Below are 25,657 nucleotides of genomic sequence, written 5' to 3' on the forward strand. Positions count from 1 at the left end.
ATGGATGATTAGCATTTTTATATCAAGAAAGGATCTGCCTGTTAATTTCTTAGTATTGAAGCTTGATATAAAATTCTGAGATCTGTTCAGCTTCAGTTTAAGATGTAAGATGATGATGCTGTGAGAAAAACTCAAACACATAGACAATGAAATGTGTATCAGCTGCTTCCACACTGTAAATAAGCAACAAAATGATTAGCAGTGTCCATGCAATAAAGCAGGTATTTCAAGGTATCAAAAACGGAGGAGTGGGGGACATAGTGCGGGACACGCAAACTGTAATTTATGGCACTCTGAGGGACGTCCCGCACTGTGTAAAATATTGGACTCTGAGGAACGTCCCGCAGAGAGTTAAAAACTGGACTCTGAGGGAGGGGGCGCCCCAACGATGTGCATTGGTATAGCACAAAACAGGTATTTCAAGGTATCAAAAACGGAGGAGTGAGGGACATAGTGCGGGACACGCAAACTGTAATTTATGGCACTCTGAGGGACGTCCCGCACTGTGTAAAATATTGGACTCTGAGGGAACGTCCCGCAGAGAGTTAAAAACTGGACTCTGAGGGAGGGGGCGCCCCCAACGATGTGCATTGGTATAGCACAAAATCACGATCAGGCCCATGGAGATAGGGCTTACTAAACATTGCGCTGCAGGTCGCTGAAACTGCATGTACTACGTGAAAATTTATCGAAAGGCGTGTAGGTGAAGAGAGTTGCGTGTTCCCCGTGTTGGGGCTGTATGCTATGGGCAGTCTTGAATTAATTGGAACGACGAGGATGAAATTTACGCGAGACATGTTTGCCATGTTGAGACTGCTTCAAAGCATGAACTGTGAAATTTTGTGAGGTCGACAAATTAGGTAACAAAAAACCCTCAAACGCACGTGGGTGTCACATCAAAAGTGGCCGCGATTACAGACGGAGCGATCTGTGACATGCACCCGCCGCACGACGGACGACCCGTAAGTTGACATCGCGTGCCAGCCCTTGGAAATATATTGTAACTCCCTGACCATCTATCCTGTCTTTAATTCCAAAATGCTAAGGCCTCAGCCCATTGCATGAAGAAAGAAAACATACATATACTCAGAGAAAAATATATATCAGACAAAACAAGACTATTCTTGAGCTTGTATAAACAATTCTCGTTTCTTAAAGGATTTATGAACAAAAACAGATAGTTTATATTGTACATCCGTTTCTTTACATCTTAACAAAGCAAAGCACTTGTCTTGTGTCGGAAAAACACGAAATTTCTGTGGTATAAAATTGATTCTTTCTAACTCGTACAAAGGACAAAATAGTAAAAAGTGACATTCATCTTCTATGATTGTAATACCATTACCTTTACAATATGGACATATTCTGAGATCTATGGGAATAGGTGGTGTTATCCCACCAAGGTTTGTTATTTTCAATTTTGCGTGTAGCTTTACTGCTTTTTGAAGACACAGCCATGTCAACTCCAGCCCTGGAATAAATCTCTGTTAAAATATTCACAGCATTTTCTATGTTTGATGCGTTCAAATCTCGATAAAAATCGTCAAAATGTTGAGCCGTCTCGGCTTGTAATTTCCGTTTAAAATCATCAAGTAAATTAGCTTTCCAACGAAATTTTTTCCAGGATTGAGTCCGCATGGAATCCTCAACACTATCAGTTTGTAACTCTAGATCACTATGAAAGTGCAAGTAACAACAGACTGGGAAGTGATCTGAAATGTCCAAAGTATCGACAATAAAATCATTTACATATTTAAATAAGCTTGTACTAAGTATTACATAATCAACTGTGCTTGACCCATTGACAGTACAGCAAGTAAAATTTCCATCTTTGTCACCCGGAAATCGTCCATTGGCCATGTGGACATTCTGTTTGTAACATAGTTCAACTAGTGAACGACCAAAGTTATTCACAACTCTATCCCTAGATTTTCTAGGCATTTCAAAGTCATCACTGTCATAGTTAGTTTGAAACAATGAATTATCTTCCTCATTTTCAACAACGTAGTCTATCAAGTCACCGACTCTCGCATTAAAGTCACCCAGTAAGATAAAATCACAGTTTTCAAACTTTGAACTTATTTCAGTGATATAGTTTTCAAGCCGTACAATACCATTTGGTTCACCTTCTCTATAAATTGTTGAACCTTCAGGTGAAATGTACACACCACATAAAACAATATCTCTTAAAGTATGAAAAGCATTTTTATCAATTAATAGAAACACACCATCAACAGACTTACTATAAATTCTTTTGACATAACGATCAATTTCTTTCAAAATAAAAACACAGACACCGCCAGAATTTCTACCCATCTTTTGATGGCGTTTCCTAAAAACAGAATAAGATACATGTGATGGTAACCAGTTTGTAAAATCATCATCTGATACTGCCCAGGTTTCTGTAATACAGCATATTGTGAATTTCGAAAAATAATGTTTTAGTGCAAGATCATAACTATATTTTTTCAGATTTCTAGCAAATTGAGCGGGACTTTCATAACTCCCTGACCATCTTCGCTTGCCAAGGTCTCCGCTCCGGGCAGCGTAAACCCCCCCTCTCTATCTCTCTCTCTCTCTCTCTGGCATTTTTCAATGTTTTATATTGTCGACATTTATATATTAGTCTGAAGTCTCTGCTCAATGCAAAAGTTGATGTCAATTTCCGTATCGGGCATGGTCTCTGTCGTCACTCTAATCGTTAGTTTTTTCCTGTTATATTCGATATCAGACTCAAAACACAACGTGAACAACGCTGATAATATATTGCATCTTTCGTATCGAAAACCGGTAAAGTTCGTAACTGGTGACATGTCACGGCCTGGAGAAAGTTCATCACCATCGATCGAATGTCCGTGACGCTTTTGCTTCCAAATAGACATATTGAAATGCACAGGGAACTCCGCGGTATGGTAATTATATGAATTTTACCGTGAAGAAAGTCTTTGACTTTAAACTGGCCGTACAACCAACAATAAACATGGCGGAGCAATGATACCGACTTTAGAGACTTCGATTTTTTTTTTCATTGCGACCGCTGGTGAGAGCGAGTCGTCGATTTTTTTTCCCACTGGCTATTTGGCTTTGAATTTTCAATTGCCATCATGTGCTAAGTTAAAGCTAAAGAAAAGACGGGCGTTCTCTGTAAATCAATAAGCCTTTTGAATATGAAAAAAATCGGACATCTGAACCTCAACACGCAGCTTGAAAGTTGTTCTCCGAATCAGGACAGGGACATCGGTGAGGCCGGATTTCACGTAGTAGCTATGGAAACCAACGGCTCGTTCGTTGTAAGAAAGCATGCGATGTACGTCTCATGCTCCCTTGGCCCGTGGACTTTCGCCGTATAGCCTCTACAACACCGTCTATTACCTAACCATGCTAACAATCACACGATAGTTCAGTAACATATATCTTCATTAATCTACCGATCATCGACCGTCGAACACTTCAAAAACAATGGTCGCGGTCACGGATAATAAGTGGCGCGCAGAATTATTTTTACTGGTTTTGAGAACTTCTAAAATAACTTGTAATCTCACATCGAACCGATATTGTATACCTATCACCGTCGAAGTTTATGTCTTTCTCTGTAGAGTTCTTTTTATCCAAAACACATATCCAGAAGAGTCCCACAGAGCAGTCAAATGAAAGGATAATTGCTTCAAACAAATGAAATTGCACGAAAGAATGAAAATCAACAGCACATCCTGTATGACGTAGCACAACAAACTATTCCGAATTGTGCGTCCATGTTTAATACAGACATCCCTGCAGGTGATTCAGGTTTCTCAATCGAATCAAAAGTTCGACATTGACAAAATTGACATAAAATTTGTCCGAAAAGTTATGTTTTATTCAACTAACTGATTCATCTGCTTTGATATCCCCTAAGCTACATCCCCTAAGAGACATCGATGTCTCCCGGGCCCCCATGCATACAGTATGGCCGTACGTGTTCAAATATTTCTTCACAGTTTTGCAAAATATCTCGTCAACCGGGTGCATGGGCCACGTCTTTGTACGTTGGTCAAACTAATGACACTATAGGTCAGGATATAACATCGGTCAAAGTAAGATTGAAATATGGAAGACGAAAATGCTTTCATCGATTGACAAAAATGAGAAGGAACGAGTCAGTAAATATCGAACCATAAAGGGGAGATCTAGACTGCCATCCCCCATGATTAATCAACTGGGAACAAAATATATATTTCGATCGACAGACTTACACAACCAGAAACAGCATTTTATTCAGCTTTAAAATAAGTCACTGCCTTTCCTATAATAACACCCCGTTTGGGTTTCGATCTACTCTACTCTGTTCCCGCGTTATACGGCCTACTACATGTGAGAGGCCGTATAACGCCGGGAACACACAGACCTGTACGCAAGGCTAGGACTGTGGTTGCTATGTCATAATCTGTTCACACGAGAAATTACGTCTCCAGACAGATTTTACGTAAAAGCATTTCGATAAACTTCGAGGCACGATCTGCTTGTGATATTATACCATTTCTCGCCATGACAGTGGTGGCAATCCAAGGGCCACATCAGACAGGACATCATGAAGAATGGGCTACATAGAAAGTTATATTTTCTTCTAATGATTTTGCTAAAAACGAAATAAACGTTAGAAGCGATTTCCTGGCGTAGCTGCATCTTTCTTTTCGCGTTCTGTCGGCAGGCTTCAAAATGTCGACGACGCCGTTGGCGATCCATTGCTGAACGAAAAAGCAAAACTGAAAAGTAACGCGTCAGCGCGTACCGGACCAATGTACATCGTAGTGGGCGCCCCCGTCCCTCAGAGTCCAGTTTTTAACTCTCTGCGGGACGTTCCCTCAGAGTCCCATATTTACACAGTGCGGGACGTCCCTCAGAGTGCCATAAATTACAGTTTGCGTGTCCCGCACTTTGTCCCTCACTCCTCCGTTTTTGATACCTCGAAATACCTCAATAAAGTGTTAACAAACTGCTACAAATGTCATCTAGCCCATTACACTATAAATTCCATTCATCTCTTTTGGCCATCAAAGTTCTAAAAACTCAAAATGTTCAGATGTGTGATTCTAGGATACATTTACATCAAATGTAAATATATCTTCCACTCATTTTGGCACCTTTTTTCAAAGTTTGTTCATGCTACCATTGAGAGAATGCTTTTGCCTAATTGAGTCATTCAGATAATATGTAAAATGACACTCACCCATACAGCAAGAATAGCAGTATTACTGCTGGCATGTTTGTTGGTGATGTGTAAGCCCTGACATCAAACAGTAGAAGTATACCTATACAACAAGTAGCAGGCACGAAGTAATTCAACTATAAAAAAGAAATTGAAAAACATCATTTCATACAGATGAATACCACATATGATGATATTTCTCATTTAACCCTTTCACCACCATGGTTTGTCCCAAATCCATTGTTTTCTATGGTAAAGTTGGACCTGTACACAGGGAACTGGGGGTGAAAGGGTTAAAAGAATCAAATAAATCTAGCAGATCATGACATTTTTATTTGTTGACATAGTCCTGTAATCAATGCCCCATTTTCACATATTTATTTGATGTTTTTGATTAAAGAATCATGTGTGAACAAAGTCATGAAATAGACACTGGTGCAATAACTCTGTAACAGTTGGCACTGACTGGCACAATAATATGTGGTGCTGTGTTTACATGCCACCTGAAATTACAAATGCAAAGCAATGCCATTAAACTTGTGGATGTAATAATATTTTATGAGACAAACATAATGGCCAATTTGGTCACAATTGAGCACGATATTGAACTATAACTTCAAAGTATTAACCTTTGTCAAGCAAGCAATGATGGGCAAAGTGTCCTTGAACCATTGTATAGTTGCTAATTGCAGTGTACTTACAATATCCCATGTGTAATTGGATGCCCAGTAGACAACAGGGTTGACACCACTGACAAACTGTAAATGTTTAGCTCTGGAAGCCCTCTCATACACCAGGTATAAGACAAAACTGGCAGGCACAAATGATAATGCAACAATGATGAAGATGGCAACCTCCACATCAGTACGCCTGAGTCTGCAAAGCAAATACCAGATTTCTTTCAGAAAATGCTTCAAATGTAGCAGCAGAGAGTTGAGGGTGCTGGATCTCTGATACTTGTTCAGGATTGTACAAAACAAATTTCTACAGTTCTGTTACTAGATAATTGATCTCCGCTAGGTTGAATTTGTCTGAGTTTGGCTTAAATATGTATCAGTGTACACTTTACAGAATCTAATGCTGTACAATCACCAAACCCAGTGAAGCAATATGTAGAGATGACACACTTTTTGACCCTGTCTATACTTAATTATATCATAACATGTCAAGTATATCAATGGTGAAACGAAATACAGGTAATTGGTCGAAATGTCAAAATAACCGTGCTATATTCACGATATAGCACGCTTGGAGAGGGCACAAACTCTCTGCTAGAGAGAAATTCCTTTCTTGACATTTCCTGCCACGATTTCAATACACTGTTACGGTATTATAGCAATAAACTACCTCAGCAATAGGTAATACAACTTGGTTTTGACTAGTTCACTTCAACTATACACTCGCTAATGCATATGTCGTGAACTGGTCAGATCTTGGGGTATACTTAACCCTTTGCGACCCAGTGCAGCCTTGTTGCAACATTGTTGCAAAGCCCAGCTGAAAATTTGCATATCAGGGTCCCAAAATCCCAAAACTTTTCAGCATTTTGCACTGCACTGCCACTGTACACACATGAAAATAAGTATTGAATACGGTGCATATTTTTATGTTTAACCAAATTATTTCTTTTACAGGCAAGATAGGAATTCCTAGAAGCTGCTGAATAAAATTTTTATAACACTAGAGTTTGAGTTTTTTGTATGGGTGATGAAATTAGTGTGACAGAAAATGATTAAGTTGAATGTTTGAAAATGAAGTGTTTGAACTTCAAAGTGTGCAAAACAAAATTTTTTCGACCAAAACAGTAAATTATGATGGCAATTTTATCATGAAATAAATTATTTTCAAAGTTGGAGTGCTCACAATGCAAACAGCACACGCTCAATTCTTACCTGAGGCTGGAGGGTAACTCACTCCGCGCGTACTAACTTATGAAAATTACAAAGTCAAAGTGAAATTGATGAAAAGCTCATAAACGTTTATGAAGAAGTCTTGGCTAAAAAATTGCCAGTGTCCGATCAGCTGTTCATTAATATTCTGTTCTGTTCAGGGTGAATAAAAGTCACAAACAAGAGATTAGATTTCAAAGCCGTTCGCGTTCACTGCAAACATTGTTTACATTTTTCGCGGGACACCGGAAATCGCTCAACGTCGCAAAATTGACGCGTGGTACTGTAAGAAACACTCGCTCTTACACAGATAGACGTTACACTGCTTGCAGCCCCACGTGGTCTCAACTGGATAGCCTTTTGGTGTTTTTTTTGCCAGTTTTACTGCATTGACGACAGCATTTCTTCTTCCGTTTGGCGTTCGGAGACAGTACCTCACAGCTGTGGTTAGCGATGTTGTCGATGTTGATGCTGTTCTCAAGCTCCGTAACTTGGCTTTGTGGACCCCGCTTTCTACGACTTGTGAAACCACCGATGAGCTGGCTTGAAAGATCGAGTCGATAATCTTTCTGTCTGTACCTTCGGTTGGGATTTGGAAATGGGCGATGCTGTACAGGATGAAGGCGTTGATTATCATCCGATCGATGAAAAACCAGAACAGGTACTTCCAAAACTTCATGTACTTGTTGTTGATCGGGTAGTACGATGCCATCTGGTCGCTCAAATCTACGCCGCCCATGAAGCTGTTATATTTTCTCACCACTGTTGGTACAAACATCTCCTTTCCCTTTCGCTGAATTTCAACTCCACCGGGATTACAGTTGGTACTCAGCAGTGTTACATTGCGTTTGTCATGCCAGAGTGTCGCTATGATTTCACCACTCTTCCGGTAAACATAGTCGCCTGGTTTCAACTTTGTCGCTGACTTTGACACGGCAGGAGGAAGCCTTTACTGTTTTTGCGAACAGTGCTGCAGACATACGTACGTCTGTTCAACAAGTCAACGGCCAGACGCAGAGAACTAAAAAAGTTGTCATAATAAAGATGATGTCCCATGCCAAAATATCTGCTGGTGAGATCGACAACGACGCTGTAGCCGAGACCGTGTTGAATCTGCTCTCCTTTCCCGGCATATGGGATCATGTCAAACGTATATCCAGTCCGTGGACATGCAGCCGACCAAATTTTAAATCCCCACTTCACGGGCTTTGCAGGCATATACTGGATCATCGGTGACCGTCCGCTAAATTTGCACATGGCTTCATCGATCGAAATTTCCCGGAAAGGCATGAACTTCATCGGAAATTTAGAACTAACTACGTCAATTATAGGGCGAACTTTGTAAAGTCGATCTCTGCCGGGATCTTGTCGGTCAGGCTCAGCGTACGGATCATTGACGTGCAAATACTGGTTCAGCTTCATAAACCGGTTTCGTGACATGACTTTCGCCACCCCTGGTACATGGAGACGATCATCTGTTGACCAGAAGTCGCGTATCTCGGGTAAAGAGTGGATATCCATTAAGATAATGACACCAAAATACGCCTTCATTTCATTTCTGTCGACCGGACTCCAATCGGCATCAACTTTCTGTAAGCGATCTTGCTTGAACTGCGCGTATTTGTTGGTCTCATGGACAAGGTGATCCAGAAAATCATCTGTCATGAACAGCCGGAAAAGATCCAGCTGATCGCCTGTACAACCAAGATCGTGGAACGGCCCAGACTCATCACCGTTAAAATTAAATAAAGTCACATCATCGGAATTTTCTGAACACTGCAGATCGGCCACATCAATATCGTCAGCGTGAAGATCTTCCAACAGGCGTTCGGCAAGCTCGGTTGGGTCGATGTCGCTTCCATTTTCACGCTGATAGGCTTCCCGGGCAATTTCCGTTCTCAGTTGCTGTTCCGTTATTTCTTCTGTGGTGAAGCCTTCAAAATCACTATCGGAATCGGAATCCCCAAAGAAAATGTCCCAAACCCCATCGTTTCGTACTTCCGGGGTCGACATCCGCAGTTCAAAACAAACTTTTAAATGAATATTCACACATGTAAATCTGGCGCCTGTGTTCAAAGATAAGGTCAGGAGGTCGTCTGTCAAGGGGCGGGAAACTAATCGTTTATTCATGAGGGGAGGCGGGAAATGTATTCAATTATTGGTGACGTCGAGATAAGATGTTGTAGAACGTCAGTGATTTATGAGTACTTGTCACGACCAAAAATAACGATGTAATCACTCTGTGTGTAACATAGCAACGTGCAGGCCGTCTCAGGCCTGATTGGGATTTCAATACCGTGTGCGTACGAAGCCGGATCAGGCCTAATCGGGTATTCTGGACTGTGATTGGCTGGGCCGTTTCAGGCCGTACTGGAGCGCAAAGGGTTAAATACTTAATGTATGGAGACAGCTGCCTTTTTCTCATGCATGCGAGACTTCTGTTGAATAATTACAATCAATTACATTACAATATCACTGTTTTAGTATTTGAAGCTGGTGAAGTTCAACATTCAAAGTCTACATTTATCAGTGAAGAAATTATATTGCGAAGTGGCTTTCTGGATTTTTTCACCCAATGTATGCTTACATGTATTCTGCAGAGAGACTTGAGTCAGTTTTATTCATAGGATGGTTAATGACCGTGATACCATAAGCTGATGGGTTTCCATGAATGTTGGGGTCTAGATTAGCTCTCAAGATGGCATTGTTCAGAGCATTGATGAAAGTTGGCATACTGTGATAGCCTTTGTTGTTGTACCAGGCCTGGGCAGAAAAAAAGGGAAAACAAACAAACAAATGACAAATAAACATTAACTGTGTAATTTTTATCTTTACTTCACTCCCATTTCCCTGTATGTAGGTCAAACCATCATATTTAAAGCATACAGGAATGTATTAAGGACAAGTGATACAACATTAACCCTTTGAGTGCCAAAGTCAACTTTGTCTCAATATATAATGTAACCCTCAGTTTTTTTCAGATTTTTTCCAAATTTTGATCAAGAACTACATGTACCGGTATAGCCTATGAAAAGTGATGTCCATCTAGTCCAAAAATGTCAAAAAATTACAGAGAAATTAGCAAAAATTGGTAAAATTTTGCACTAAAATTTTGGTGGGAAAAATTAAAAGAATCAAAGGGTTAAAAGAAAGAAACTCAGTACACAAGGTACAGTAGTGCATGACCCATGAGTGCAGTTTTTGGTTTTTTCCCTTCATTTTCCCTTCTTTATTGAAATTGAATCATGCTGAGATTTTACTGACAGCTGGGTAACTTGCTTTCCAATTGGCACACTCAAGTGATGTCACCACTGACCTGAAAGGGTTATGTTTATTAAAATTTTAAAGACAATAAACATGACTTCAATATTTGTATACACTAATTGTGAAAAACGCAATCACCAAATTCTCTTTAAAAGAACCATAACTTTTTTAATCTCATGTAAAATGTAATTTTCTCTTTTCACTAGAAATTTACAATTCTCCTTGATAACTATCATCAACCTTTCCTTGTACATTCTCTCTTTGTTGGTTCTTGCTTTGTATTGCAGGAATACATGCTTGAAAAGACTTCTGCGCCTTGGTTATTAGAGGTACATATAATAGTGCAAAGTCATAAATTGGATTAACACAGGACTGCTGAGACAAAACAGTACACATTGGGAGACAACAGCGACAATTTCTCAAATCATCAAAACTTTTCTACTTACGATTGCAGCATTCCTTACAGCTAGTTTCCTATAGATAATTGGCACAAGGGAACCAAAATCTGGAGGCACAAATGGTATGACGTTGCCAAATGTTAGGGCACCATACCTGTAAATAAAATAATAAATACCATTAGTTACATGTACATTATACACCTCAGAATCATTCAAAGTCACTTTTGAATTAAAGGAACCTGGAATTTACCAACATTGTGAAATTTAAAATCTTAGTCATAAGAAATAATTGTAACTTTCACAAGAAATGCCCAAAAATTTTGAAAAATTAAAAAAGACTCTACTTTGCTCAAAATCTGTACCAAAGACAAATTCTCCTTTTAATTCTTCCACAACAAATTTTTGGTACATATGCAGCAAAAGTTAAAGAATAATGATATAAGATGTCAGCACGTTTCTTTCTGAGCAAAATCTGAAATAAGTTTTTACTAGAGAATGACACATACAAAAGATATTATAAAATGCCAAAAGAAAAATTATTTTTTAAAACATACAATGAAACATTTTGAATCCCGCTCACATCATTAAACCTACCGTTGAAGTCTGAAATTATCTGTGGTGTACAGTAGATATTCAGACACATTTCTACCACTGATATCCAATAAAGTATCTCTAGTGATAGTTTTATGACTTGGTGGATCAGGTTTACCAACATTGTCAGGACAGTAAAATCCATGGCCATTTTCAGCACACACACAGGGTATTTCTTTGATGCGGAATCTGATACTGCTGTTGTCTGATGAAATGTCTGGGAAAAGATAGTCAAAATATTATATTACAAATGTTACTATGGTGAGTATACAAATAATAATCATAGCACATCTCTGGATTTGAGCTCAAAATCTTTCAGTAGACTACATTATCAAATCAATATTTCCTTATTTTCAGGCAGTCCAATTTATTGGGTGATTGAAGTGATTTTTCAAGAATGCATACTAAAATATTTATCAAAGTTCAAACATTCACATCAAATCATGGTTTAAACTTTTCATTGTATATGATTGACACACAATGAGTACAAAATAAACACAAACATTTTAAATATAAATAATTTGATTAGTTTAAAAAGGAGACAGATACATCTTGCATATTTCTCACAAACTAAATATACTTGTGGTTAAGGAATAACTCTTTGTTAATTTTTAGTTTGTTTGATCATTAGCATATACCTTCTCAATCAGTGAAAGTTGACAATATGCCTATCAAAATAAGACATGTGTATCTGTGCATTGCTGTTGGGGCATTATTTCCAGACTGTTGACTGAAGAGCATAAACACATGTGACAGGTTTGTTGTCACACTGATATTTAATAATTGAGCAAAAGTAACATGAAACAAGGATCTTGATTAAAACTTGAATGGAATGAAGAAATACATAAATCAGGGTTTCTGTTTGGCAATGTTCATCGGTAGATGCTGCTTGGTTTCTATAGTCATTATACTTATGATTGTTTTGCAGAAAAAGCAATTAATATTTGGGCCTGGAACAGTGCAATTGCTGAAAGTTCAGCTTCGTACACCTTCTGAAACCTTGGTGTAAACACTTGAGGACCTACATAATTTATGTTTCAGCATGTAAGTTGTGGCAATTGTCTATGGATATCAGGTCGGTGTTGTTTAATAAATCATGAATAAGATTTATTTATAGCACAGTATTTACACTGACCGTCATAATCATCTTGTATGTAATCCATTGTATGATCCATTGGATAGGTTTGGATAGGCCCTGAGTGAGAGACGGAGACATCTGGCTTGGGAATATGATGGGGATATATCTTTCTGTGTTTGACAGCTAGCAAGCACATATCATCATAGTACTTGGCAATCATCTCATCAGACAGAGTATAGTTCAGATCATCAAACATCTGACTCAGAATTGTCTTATTGTATGGATCCCGGAGAACACATGTTGCACCTATTCCAGCTGGGTAGTACAGTGTTGATGTCAGTTTGGCAGGCCCAGCGTCACCGTCTGGCGACTTGTACACAATATGGTCTCTGTTGTACCTGGCCTCATCTGCAAATGGTACATAGTTTCCCTGCGCGTTGTCCAGGTAGCGATACTGTGATGGTGATAGCACCAGAGGGGGTAAATTGCCAATCTGTGGGGCCAACAATGCCACAGTCATTGCAATGCAGATGAAGACAGCTGGTAGGAACAGTTGAGAGAATAAGCCCTTCCAGTTGCGTTTGGTGTGATGGAAACGCTTCAATAGTAGAGTTGTGAATTGGGTCATTCTAAGTGGCAGACCTGTTAGAGTGTAGCTACCTGTTCCTTCAAATCCATGAAGCTTATCTCTGTCAGTACCTACAAAACAAACCAATATACATATACACTTCTTGTGACATTCTACCACACAAATCTCCCAATGCGGGTTTTTATCAAATCTACAGATGGTGCAAGATGCAATTGGGCAGGATGTGTTCATTCTGCTTAATATCTTGCTTATATACCTGATACTGATTCCATTACAACTAATTTCCATGTTTTTGTAGCAATTGAGAATTAACTGAAATTTGCTTGCATTATGTATTGATTATTCTCATTTATCTCTAAGATATAAGTGTTAGCATCACTGTACAATGTAAGACTTGATACTGACACCATGCGTGTTGGTTTTCCTTTGATAGCTGTATATCAGTTGAGTGTTCAAACCTCAGATCAGATAAATGAAAAGTAAGAAATTCATTGACACAGTTGGCCTTACATAATTTTCATTCAAATGTATACAATTATGAATGTTTTATGCTGACAACACAGTGAGTAGAAATGTCAATACACATCTCTAAAGAATTAAAGTAAAGATATAAAAACAGATTTCACGTAAGAAAGAAGAGACCAAAATAAAGTGCAAAATTTTTAGGTTTCTCTTGAAAAGATATTTTGTGACCATTCTCAGTTTAAAACATGCAAATGTTCATTGCAATTCAAATTATGAAACGCTCACCATCAGAGTATTCTGAATCAGTGTTTCTGAGCAAAGGTTCAATTTCACCCTGTTGTCTATTGTACACTTCTTGTAGAGACACATCTGAATCGGATGATGAGGCTCCTAACCCTTCGGAAACATTTGATAACTCCACTTCCCTAGGTGGTGATGTCAAGCTCTGAGTTGTTGAACTCTGACCTCCTGGAGGTGATGTTGAACTTTGACCTCTTGAAGGTGAAGGTATGACTGCGGCATTGAAGTTTCTGAGCGGAGAATCTGGTCTGCCAAACAGCGGAGATGTTGGTGGTGACATGTCATACTCTGATGGAAGAGTATTTGAAGTTTCTTCAGGTTTATTACCTGATTCCTTGAGGTCTGTGTTTGGTGGACAAAACAAAACGTACACGTCAAATTTTACATTTTGCGTGTTTCACTTTTTCTGTTCATGACATCATTATCTGACGTGAGAAAAAAGACGCATTTTCTATGTCATGGAACACAGTTATCCAATCTGAATGACATGTAACAGACCTTCACAATATGAAATCTTGACAAAAAAACTTTGTAGACCAAAGACCATATGACTTTATATTATGTGCATGTTGTTCACCTGTTGAATCAATTACAAACAAACAGACGAAATACATATTTACACACCATACCAGTACATATGTTTTAAGTTCTACTACATATTTTTTCATTTCCTAAAAAGTGAGAAGAAACGTGAATGACTTAATAGATACCCATACAAACAAATCAACTATACATTTACAGGCCATTCACTGCATAACTTTTCCCTTTCAATTCCTCAAACATTAGAAGAACTTTACTGAATTGAAGAGTTGACTTTTTCACCTGACAAAGCATCATGTGATGCGTGAGACTCAGTCACTTTAAGGAAGACTTCTTCTAAGGCTGTGTCCATCAATCCATAACTTGAAACTCCCAGTTCATCTTGTTGCTCACTCAGCTGTTCAAACAGTTTCTCAAAGCATCCTTTCTTTGCAGCTTCACTTGGCAAGATATAAGACAGTTCATGGTTGTTCTCTGATGCTAAAACAGCACCTGATATGTGTCTATGAATGAAGTTAGTCACTTTTGTTTTGGTGTCAGTGACCAATTTTGTTCGTTCAATTTCAGCACGTACTCTAGCTCTGCGCCTGTCTTCTTCATCATCTTCTGAATCACTGAACTCTGCAGACAGAGGGACTCAACATTAGTTTTTAAGTTCATTAATCTTACAAATCATAAATATGACTTTCTGTAAAATTCCTGTTATCATATTCTAGCTCACACTGACATTTTCAAACAGAGCTTGAGCAAATCATATTATGAAAATTTGTTTTAAACATATCTTTCCTTTCTTTAAGTGTGCTAATCAATGTCAATGATGTTCTTGTTGATTTAAATGTCTTTTTAATTTTGTTTAGGTTGATAGAACCAGCATTTAGATTTGCAATTTCAAGTCGGGAGTATCTGATTGTATTTAAGGTAAACCCATACAAATAAATTTATATGGAAAGGAGTAAAATGTAAAAGTCTAACAATGGGGATGACAAGAAACTATTTTCTACAACAGCTTTGCTGCATGGCAACATCTCCAACAGAGTAAATCGTCAAGAAACAATTCTTCGGTAAAATGAAAGATGGATTGGTCTATCTTTATCAGAACAAAATGAAATCCTCCGATCAGTATATAGATTTTCGATCATTTCAAAGCTACACTTGGTGAAACACAGGAAAGGTACCAGTAGAGGTTGACGTGCAGGGTTGCCTGTGTAAACTGATGCTGATGTTGATGCTATTCCAGTATCTGTCACTCACCCACAAGATTCTCCATACTCATGCTAACACAATTCCTAGCAGCTGGTTTCTTTACTATGGTGAGTTTATAGCCATCACCGTAAGTACTTTTAAGAAACAGGGAAGATCCACAACATTTAAGTTGCCCATTAGCTATGATTGCAATCCTGTCTCCCAGCATATCAGCTTCATCCATATGATGAGTGGACAGTATGATGGTACGACCTGTTAGAGGTAAGTGGGTGGATCAATGATATTGAAAAGAGTACATTGCTTCAGTAATGTTACACGTTAATCCACTGATATGTCCATGACAGAGAGTTCACTGATATCTAGTAATATAGTAAAATGTTTGAAACAAACCTATCAAGAATGCAGACAATATACATGCTGTCTACATTAACCTGTGTGTGGTATCAATGTGCTTGGAAACATCAACATTCTCATGTAAACTTCTTACATTTTGATAAGGTATGGACTACTATCAACGTCACTGAATATTTATGTGGTACAAGTTATTCAGTAATATACCTTAACGTAGTAATTCAGAAATTAAAGTTTCCTATGTAGTAGCTCAAAGATTTCTCTACTGCATATTGTACAATGCTTTTGAAGTATTTGATACTACGGCTGATCTGCAACACAAACACTTGAAAACAGACCTTACATATTTTCCTTTCTGTGTTTTGTCAAATAAGAGTGAGGAGTAAGGTGTGTATAGTTACAAGATATTCCTATTACAACATGAATCTTACAGGTGTGCAATTGTTTCTCTCAATATTACATGAAGAAATCTACATTTGATCAACAGAAAGGGGAATGGAGTGGTTTATATTTCTTGCTTTTCCCAAACTGTATGACCTACATACTCTACGATATTCCATAGAAAATATTGATAGCTTACTGAACACTGTGACGATAATATCTATTCTTAACTACAGGAACTCAATGTATTTTACCATGTTTGTATTTGAGCAGTAGATCCCATATAGCTCTCCTAGCATATGGGTCAACACCAGCTGTTGGTTCATCCAATATGACCATGCGAGAACCACCAACAAAGGCAATGGCTACTGACAGCTTACGCTGCATTCCTCCTGAGAGTGTGTCCACTTTACTGTTTCTTTTCTTGTGAAGTCCAATATCTTTGATAAGTCTGAAACAGAATCATAAAAACTTTGAACGGTATGAAAACAAAGGTACTGCCTATTGGGAATTTGAAAACAATTTTCGTTCAATTTTTCTTTCATATTGAAGGTGGCAGGAACAAGAACAAAAAATAGGCAATATGTACAATGTAATGCTATCTCAGAACGGAAATTACTTTCGCACAAAATATTCCAAGCACAGGTTAGTAATATTGCAATATCTATCTGAAAAATTATTCTAGTCCTTATGCTACGATTTGACAACAACCAATATAATAGAACAATGACTGAATTTTCTACATACACATCCATTTCTTTATCGATATCTGAAGATGAAGATTCTTTGAGACTGGCATAAAACCATACATGTTCTTCAACTGTCAACCTGCACGATATTACAAACAAAAACGTTCATAACATTCATAATAATTCAAAACTGAAGTATGTTATTGTTCACAGTTGAAACACGCAATGAAAGTTCAAAATATTAATAATTTGTAAATAAGCAAAGAATATGTCATCTTTACAAATAAACTGTACAAATTTGAAGAGGCACTCATCAGCCACTGTACATTTACTGTCATGTCTGGACATCAGAATGGTGTAGGTTTGTAAGACTTGTGGAATAACAGCAAATCCTGTGGTATATGAACATGAAATAAACAGCCTTACAGAAAGTTTGAGCACAAGTATAAGCCTTTCAATTTCAAGGCGCAAACTACCTCTAAGTTTTTGGTAATGGGTAAATTAATGGGATATTAGTAAAATTGCATTTTGAACTGACACTGTAACATGATGTGCAAACAGATTGTAAGTAAATGTACAAGGCAAATGTTTCATAAGTCAACTTATATTGATCCCTATTTGATATTCAATATTTGAATTATCCTGGTGCAAAGTATTCTCAGTGTTTTCATTATTAGTATCTAGCTTCATGTTCTTCTTGATACCTAAACTTCAGCTTTGTATCTTCACTGTAACAAAGCAGATTTAGTAAGTTCAATGATAACATATACAGCCTTGACCCAGTCAGGTTATCAATAGGGTACACCATATTTACATGGCCTTGGCCGATCTTGGCTGGAAAACTAATATTTGTTGCTTACTTGTCAAATAATGCATTGTGTTGAGGACACATTCCTAGACTCTGTCTGATTTGTAACATGTCTGTTCTGATGTCATGTTCATAGATAACAGCTGTACCAGCAGTGGGTGGAATTAATCCTGTGAGAATTGACCTGGTGTATAGGAAGGAAAAATTGTCAATTGGAATTCATATGCAGATCAAAACACAAATCACCCGCCATATAAGACAGTTAAAATCAAAGTTGTACGCATATTTGTCACCTAGAAACTTAGAACATTTTTCACTCAAATATATGAATTTCAAAATGTCTATACGTAACTGTAACTATGTATCAAGCATGACAAGCCAACCTCATACCATCTAAGCTTTATCATAACAGAATCAGATTGAATGCCAAAAAGTGTAGAAACATGAACACTTTGCGAGCATGATACTAACACAAAACTATTTCATAATCATATCGATTAACAAAAGCTACGAATAGCAAGCAGTCACAACTGTTAATTTTGGCCGGCAAAGCAGGAACAACGCTGATTATGAAAACTGCATAAACAGTTCACAGGTTATTTGTTTTATACTGTAATTCTTGTAGACCAATTCACAAAATAAATATTAAACTGCTGCATCTGGAGTTGATCGACACAATGAAATAGCATTTTCACTCTGAGAGAGAAGAATGCATATATATGACAGTGTGCAAGTTGATAGGCAGAAAAAATTTTTTTCTTAAAAATCTTACTACAAATATGACTGTGTGTGAGGAGATGGACTAGATGGAACAAGTTATTTACTCCTACAGTATCGACTGAAACTGTGGTAGTCAGGAATTAACAAAGTTTTATCAAACAAAGTATTTTTGGTCGCAGAACTGGCTTCAAATGAGACAGTGATGGCGTTGATGGGCAGGCTGGAACAAATATTTATCTCTGAAAAATATATCTGAAAGAACTAACAGCACCTTCAACAGTGAAGAGTTTTGCTGGACAGGATGTAATACAGATTTATTGCTGAAAGGACTGCCTAGAAATGTGACTGTGAGAGAATTGATGGACAGGATGTAATACAGAATTATTGCTGAAAGGACTGCCTGGAAATGTGACTGTGAGAGAATTGATGGACAGGATGTAACACAGAATTATTGCTGAAAGGACTGCCTGGAAATGTGACAGTAAGAGAGTTGGTGGGCATGGTGAAACAACCCATTTATTTTACTTTAAAACTGTGACTGCAACTGTGACTGTGACTGTGAGGGTGCTGATTGACCTTGTTACTGTACAGAGGGAAGACAGAGACTAAACTGACATACATTGTGGTTGTTTTCCCAGCACCATTATGTCCTAGGAATGATGTAATCTGTCCTTCATAGAAATTCAAACTCAATTTGTTCACTGCTGGCTTGTTGCTATTCTTGTATACCTTTGTGAAAACAGAAATAAAAATACAGCAACAACAACAACTGAATATCATTGTTCTCCACAGGTCAACCACTTTTTTCTCCAAAACTACATGCTTTGCATATATTCATTGACATTTTTTAACTGGTAAGATATAATAATTTGAAGTTTCATCTAAGCATTTATTTTCCATGTGTTTGGCAATTTAGTGTACAAAACAAATCAAAACATGTTGTCATCCTGTTGTAGTCATGTTTACATTTTTTTGCTAAACCAATGATATTGAACTTTGATTTTGGAAGTTACAAAGAGGAAAAGGCAATAGCTACAAAACGGTTACCTATTTTAAAACACAATTGATCAAATCAAGCAGTATTGACGGAATAAAGATCCTGCATTTTAACTATGTATTAGGCAGGGGTATAATACTCACTCATTTCACAAAGGATTGCTGCGTAAGATACTGTCAGTGACTCTATTGATAAATTTTCACAACTTTTTCTCATGCATTCTTCAAACTCACTAAGATACACATACCTTTACAAGTCCATTGATACAGACTCCCAAAGGAAGATGAACTGGCTCCTCTTCAACATATCTGTTTGCTTCCTCTGATTAAATGAATATTAATAAAAACAAAATACAAACATTATGATGGGTTGCACTAACCCTCTACATCAAAAACAAAAAATTTTTCATGACAATTCCTAAATTATCACGATGTAATCCATCAAGGCTGTTTATCTTACACTATTACACCTTCAAAGTCTGTTTTATAAAGGTTTTGACAGAAGATCAATAGTTACAACTAAGTGCCGTTTTCCCTTTTGTTAGTCAACTGTATTAGGCAGAATACTGTGTTAGACTGAATAAGGTTATTGGTAGTTGCGATCTTGTAAAAATTTGATAAGAATATGTGCCACTGGTGCACACTGATACCTTGAGATGCAGCAGCCATGGCACAGGCTTGGTCTTCTTCCATCACAGACAATGGTGAGTACCTTCTACGTCTGAAGCATGTCGTGAATGATACCTGATTGCTTTCTGTCGTTCCATGACCAAACCAATAGGATTTCTGGAATGGGAAGTACCAGGGACGAGGCAAGCCATAGGAACCTATCAACACCGAAACACAGAGGAGAAGAAAACTAACCATGATGAGTCTCTGAAAGGTGTGCTACTTGTGTAGTTATGGTAGCTTTTTACTGTAATAAGAATTGTCAACACTAAATTAAGAGTAAAAAATTCTGAATTTTCCTGCACAATAATTTTTATAATGGTCACAACACTCAAGAAGTTTCAATATATTAAACTGAGGAGCTAGGTAAGCTGTGACATTCCTGTGTAATAATCAATCATCATTGCTAAGTAAAAAGTCAAACGTCCATACGGTACATGTAAATTCAAGGTCTTGACATGGCCAAGGCCATTCATGATTCATGAGACGGCAAATAAAGAACTCATTCTGCATAGTAATAGTGGTAGCTAATTGCAGGAACACATTATCATCCCAAGATGATTCCAAACAGATTGGAACTTGAGGCAAGATTTGCATTATACAGAAACTTTGATTCTGCTTGGCAACACCAGATAGCACACCTGTTGAACAGTTGTCCTACAATCTTCCTAATGGTAGTAATCTACTAGTGTCTTAAGTACCTTGCATACATAAATACAATTATATCAATGGCATATGTTGAATAGAAAAGTTTTAAATGATCCATATTATATTAAATATATTATATAATATATATTATATATATATATATATATATATATATATATATATATATATATATATATATATATATATATATATATGTGTATATATATAAATTTAAAGCATATTCTTGCTATCTGGTTACATTTCTTTTTCAATAATGGTCAGAGAGAACACATGATCTAGCTAGATACGGATGTCCACAAATATTTGACAAATGGTAAATCAAAACTCAGGCAAAGAATGACAAGTTTATACCTGGATGTACTGCTTCTATGTACCAAGTTAACACAGCATACATGACAGCATCTCCTATCATAATCATTATCACATGGAATAGATTGTATTTGTCTTCTTCCAGTGGGCTCTGATTGAAATTGTGCCATTGGATTCCAACTCCCTGCTCTTCATACAGGGAGAAATACTTGGAACCAATGCCAAATGCAGTGGTTGATAGTACACTCTGAAATCAATGAAGACGTCATGTCAATATATAAGACAGACATTATCAGCAATGAGTATGTCCAAGTCTTGAGTCATTTACAGTGGTTTGCATTGAACCGTTGGCAATACCAGAACTAGACATACTGCCTAAATTGAGGAGCTGCCAGCACTTTTAAAGGGATATAGTCGTCGGTACTGTGCTCAAAGGTCGTATGGGACCCATATGACCAATTTAAATGCTGTATCCAAGGTACGATGGTGATTGATGAAAGTTAAAACATATCTGTCATGATGTACATTGTATAATTTAAATGTTGCAGCTATGATAATGAGGTGCATCTAGATATCATGGATGAAACACATTGTTTGTAAACAAGAAACTCGCACAGGCACAGATCTGACGACTGTTTCCTTTTAAGTGTATATATCATCAAATGGTAATGTCAGTCAATCATAAAGAAATTAACTCTGCAAAAGTTGAAACATTATCTGGGAGAAGGTCAGATGTAGTCTATCAGATCGGAATAAATGCTTGCAAATGATGCTTTCTGGACAGTTAGCGGGATGTGCGGTGTTTTTTTTGGCTATGCATTACCTCCTTCAAGACAATGTTTCAACTTTTGCAAAGTTGTTTTTTCTGTGATTGATAATTGACTGATATAATTGCCCAGACAATCGTTACTCCTGACAGTGCTAGCAACTCCTCAATTTAGAGAGTATATCTAGTTTCAATACTGCCAACGGGTCAATGCAAACCACTGCATGTTTGAAATTGAACATTTATATACATGAAATGCAATTACTGATAACAGACACCTATATCCACCATTTAGCTCAAAGCTTTCACCTCTTTGAAGAATTGCACATCACTGAAGAAATGCTACCAAAACATTAATAATGTTAATTGCCCCCATGGCTAGACATGGTGACTTCTTGAATAAATGTTTCTGATATATTCAGTGATAGCGCTAGCATTGCTTAAGACTTGTAAATATTTCACCTCAACGGGTTTCTACAGCCTGTATATATGCACAAGATAACAGACTAAATGAAATGAAAGCAAATGGGACGCTACGAATTATGGTTTGTAATAATATGGATGTTTGTTTTACATATTTCAATGGAAGGAAAGTACAAAAGCATGAGCTGTTGAGTGATTGTTGCCACTTTCTCAGGCTTGTATATTATACTGTACTCTGGAATATCAAGGAAATACACTTACTGCCAAACTCTTTGTGTAAACTGGGACATTTTCACTGACCACTTCTTCTCGCAGCGCAATGTACAAGTATGGCACGTAGCTTATGAAGTACAAAATCCCAGCACATGCAGCTGCAAGTTTGGCTTTGGAGAACAGTGCACTAACCATAAAACTGTTGGGGAAGAAAAATTTTTCTTCTTATGAAATTTTATGAACTTTATACGTGCCAATGTAGACTTTTTGCAGGCAAAGTAACCATGCCTTTCACATGATATGACCATATAGCAGACAGTGTACTTGCATTATGATGTGAGAACACTTTCTCTCGGTCAGGCAGCGTGGAATATTCCCTACCCAATGGCTGTCAATGAACATTTGCCAATATGTCGGTCACTTAGTAAAGTTCAACTTGCCTCTACACCTCCATCACTTCAGTACTTGCAATGCTGACTTTATTTTGCCGAATGTTAAATTGTTGTAATTCAGAGCATTATTATACATCTTGTGTTGCGTGTATGTTCATACTATCAATATATCTGTATTGCGATGATTGACACGTATCACAATATATTCATCAGCACCAGTGATGCACAAGCATGTCATCTGAAAACATGATTTGTGTGTAAAGTAGTATGTATAAAAGTTTTTGATGTGCTTGTAGGGAAAGATGAACTTACTAAAACACAGTTGTAACTTCTACAAACAGACCTAAACATTGTAGCTATACACCGGTACAACTACAAAATATACGAAAACACTGATTCTTTGAGAACTTACCAATACATGGTAGTAGCCACTGCAAATACCATTAGAAAAAGCCAGACTATGAATGAGTTGCTGTAGGTTAGAACTTTGCCATACTTCAGTATACACACTAATGATGTAATGGTAATAGACATCTCAAACAGACTGGTTATAAACCATGCTACCCAATGCACAGCACTGCTAAGTCCCATTATTTTCATCACCTGCAATTCAAGGAAATCACTCATCTTAAATGAAAAAGGCCAATCATCAATTTTCCCTTGGGCAACCAAGGAAAAATAATGCATCAGTAGAACAGAAATGTGCTACAAATTGTCTTTCATAGGTAATCAGCGCTGACATGTCTCTTTCAGCTCATGTCAATATATGTTACCTGAGTGATTGAGTAGCTCTACAGAAACATCAAATACCCTGCACAATCTGTAATAAGAATTTATCTTTAATCACTGAAAACTGTAATCGCTGTCACTTTCCATGAACAGCTAACTTGTGAGCTCTAATGTGAATCATGACAATCTTAATCTATGTTGTTGACAAGTTACGATTTTAATATCCATAAATGATATTATACTTGAGCTGTAATGTATAGTTTGCTCTTTTTATGACAAAATTTGTGTGATTTCTAAAATGCATGATTTTCACACCAAATATTGTAGTATTTCTGACCACAAATAAACTATTTTCTGAAGGCATTATTATCTTGATGACAATCATAATATCATTATCACTCTACTGCTTCAGTCAATATTTTGCTTGTACAAGGCAAGAAAAGTACTGAGGTTTCAGTGAAATAATCATATCGAAATGATGGAATTATTATTTTCTAAAATTGACCATGCACTACATATTCTATCTCTCCAAGTTCTTCGGATTTTGATGTAGCACAAACTGCAATTTCCTTCCTAAATACTTGTATGAATGGATGAGTTGGATCACCTTTGAATGCAGCGATGACAGACATAATACCAACCAATGCAGAAGAGATATCACCAGTGACACATACCATATCACAACTTACAACCACAGTCTTTGTACTGTTTCCCATGCAACCCATCAGATTAAGTATCAAATAAACCCTACCTCTTTCAGTCTTTGCTCTTTTTCATACACAATGTTCTGTGTCAACATGGCTACATAGTATACCCATGATATTATCATTACAATTGGAAACATGTGTTCTATAACATATATGAACCTGAAACAAAACAGATAAGGAAATACTGTTAACAGTGTATAATTTGTAACTGGTTGTTGAAAAATATATCACATATTTTACTTTCAGTTTTATAATTTCACCAACAGTGACACTAATGCTGTATTAAGACTACACATGATACATTCTTTGTGACATGATGATTCCAACACATTTCAAATGTTAATTTCATCTTAGAAACTGAATCATGTTGAAACAGGCTTTTCCAAACTTAGAACACTTTGACGACAGAGTTTGGGAAACCCTAGTATGAGATTTTGTATTCAGATGTTGATACAATTTTGAACTTTGGACTCTTTATAACACTATGGACACAGATAATTGACACACATCTGAAACGTTTTATACCTTAATGACTTTACACTTGACAATTGTTGTGGCGATACAGCTTATTTTCGGATTTAACTGCAGTATAACTATAGTCACATGTTACATGATAGATCTAAACTATTTGAATTAATAAGTGCGCACAAATTTTGACAGAAAGTTTCAATGCGGTGTGACACCCAAAGGAATTACAAATCATAGTATAACGCTACAAATGTGACATAGAAAGAAAAGAAACACTCACTGATCCCTGATAAAGCAAGGATATGGATCTTCGTGGACGTAGATACCCGGCTCCATAACAGAGCGACCAACTCTCTTGTCGATAATGGCTCTTTCAATGATGTCTTGTACCAATACAAAGCCAAATTGATAGTACCTTATAGAATGCCAGTGATTTGAACCAGGTGCCCAGTATTTATTTCTGACAACATTGGTATTTCCTGTAAAGCGGTTCACAAGATTTAATTTATAACAAAATCCTTATTATTTGCCAATGCTATGAATATATACACTAAGAAGCATGAATATTCATTGATAATGAGTCATTATCATAATGATTACATCCCCAAACAATACTCCTTAATACCCTTTGCATATATGAAAACCATTACATCAAACTTCAAGATGACTTTGCAATGCAGCAGCAAAGAATTTGCAAATGACATGAACCAACATAATCTGCAGTCATCAGTAATTTAAAACATCTTCTAGATCAGACTCTGCATGTTCCTAAGGGAAGACCGTTCATCAAATTTTCATGATCCTCTCTTAAAGGGCCGGCATGCTAATTGTAGAGGATTTTTCCATTATTTTTATTTTGTATGTT

At 37.1% G+C, this 25,657-nt stretch overlaps 1 protein-coding gene across 1 annotated transcript in view; it reads right to left on the reverse strand.

Moving 5' to 3' along the window:
• LOC139114638 (ATP-binding cassette sub-family A member 2-like) overlaps positions 1-25,657 on the reverse strand; it is an 88,292-nt gene that overhangs the window by 10,822 nt on the left and 51,813 nt on the right. The window contains exons 14-33 of the mRNA XM_070676475.1: positions 25,073-25,271; positions 24,369-24,483; positions 23,301-23,491; positions 22,545-22,695; positions 21,137-21,341; positions 20,098-20,274; positions 19,696-19,769; positions 19,071-19,180; positions 17,784-17,915; positions 16,982-17,062; positions 16,489-16,685; positions 15,551-15,754; positions 14,582-14,920; positions 13,745-14,101; positions 12,463-13,104; positions 11,331-11,544; positions 10,785-10,890; positions 9,662-9,837; positions 5,887-6,061; positions 5,207-5,322 (exon numbers count right to left, since the gene is read on the reverse strand). Coding sequence (XP_070532576.1) covers positions 5,207-5,322; positions 5,887-6,061; positions 9,662-9,837; positions 10,785-10,890; positions 11,331-11,544; positions 12,463-13,104; positions 13,745-14,101; positions 14,582-14,920; positions 15,551-15,754; positions 16,489-16,685; positions 16,982-17,062; positions 17,784-17,915; positions 19,071-19,180; positions 19,696-19,769; positions 20,098-20,274; positions 21,137-21,341; positions 22,545-22,695; positions 23,301-23,491; positions 24,369-24,483; positions 25,073-25,271 — 3,961 coding nt within the window. The remainder of the gene's footprint in view (positions 1-5,206; positions 5,323-5,886; positions 6,062-9,661; positions 9,838-10,784; positions 10,891-11,330; positions 11,545-12,462; positions 13,105-13,744; positions 14,102-14,581; positions 14,921-15,550; positions 15,755-16,488; positions 16,686-16,981; positions 17,063-17,783; positions 17,916-19,070; positions 19,181-19,695; positions 19,770-20,097; positions 20,275-21,136; positions 21,342-22,544; positions 22,696-23,300; positions 23,492-24,368; positions 24,484-25,072; positions 25,272-25,657) is intronic.

This window comes from Ptychodera flava, chromosome 16 (assembly GCF_041260155.1).
Source record: "Ptychodera flava strain L36383 chromosome 16, AS_Pfla_20210202, whole genome shotgun sequence".
Lineage (NCBI taxonomy): Eukaryota > Metazoa > Hemichordata > Enteropneusta > Ptychoderidae > Ptychodera > Ptychodera flava.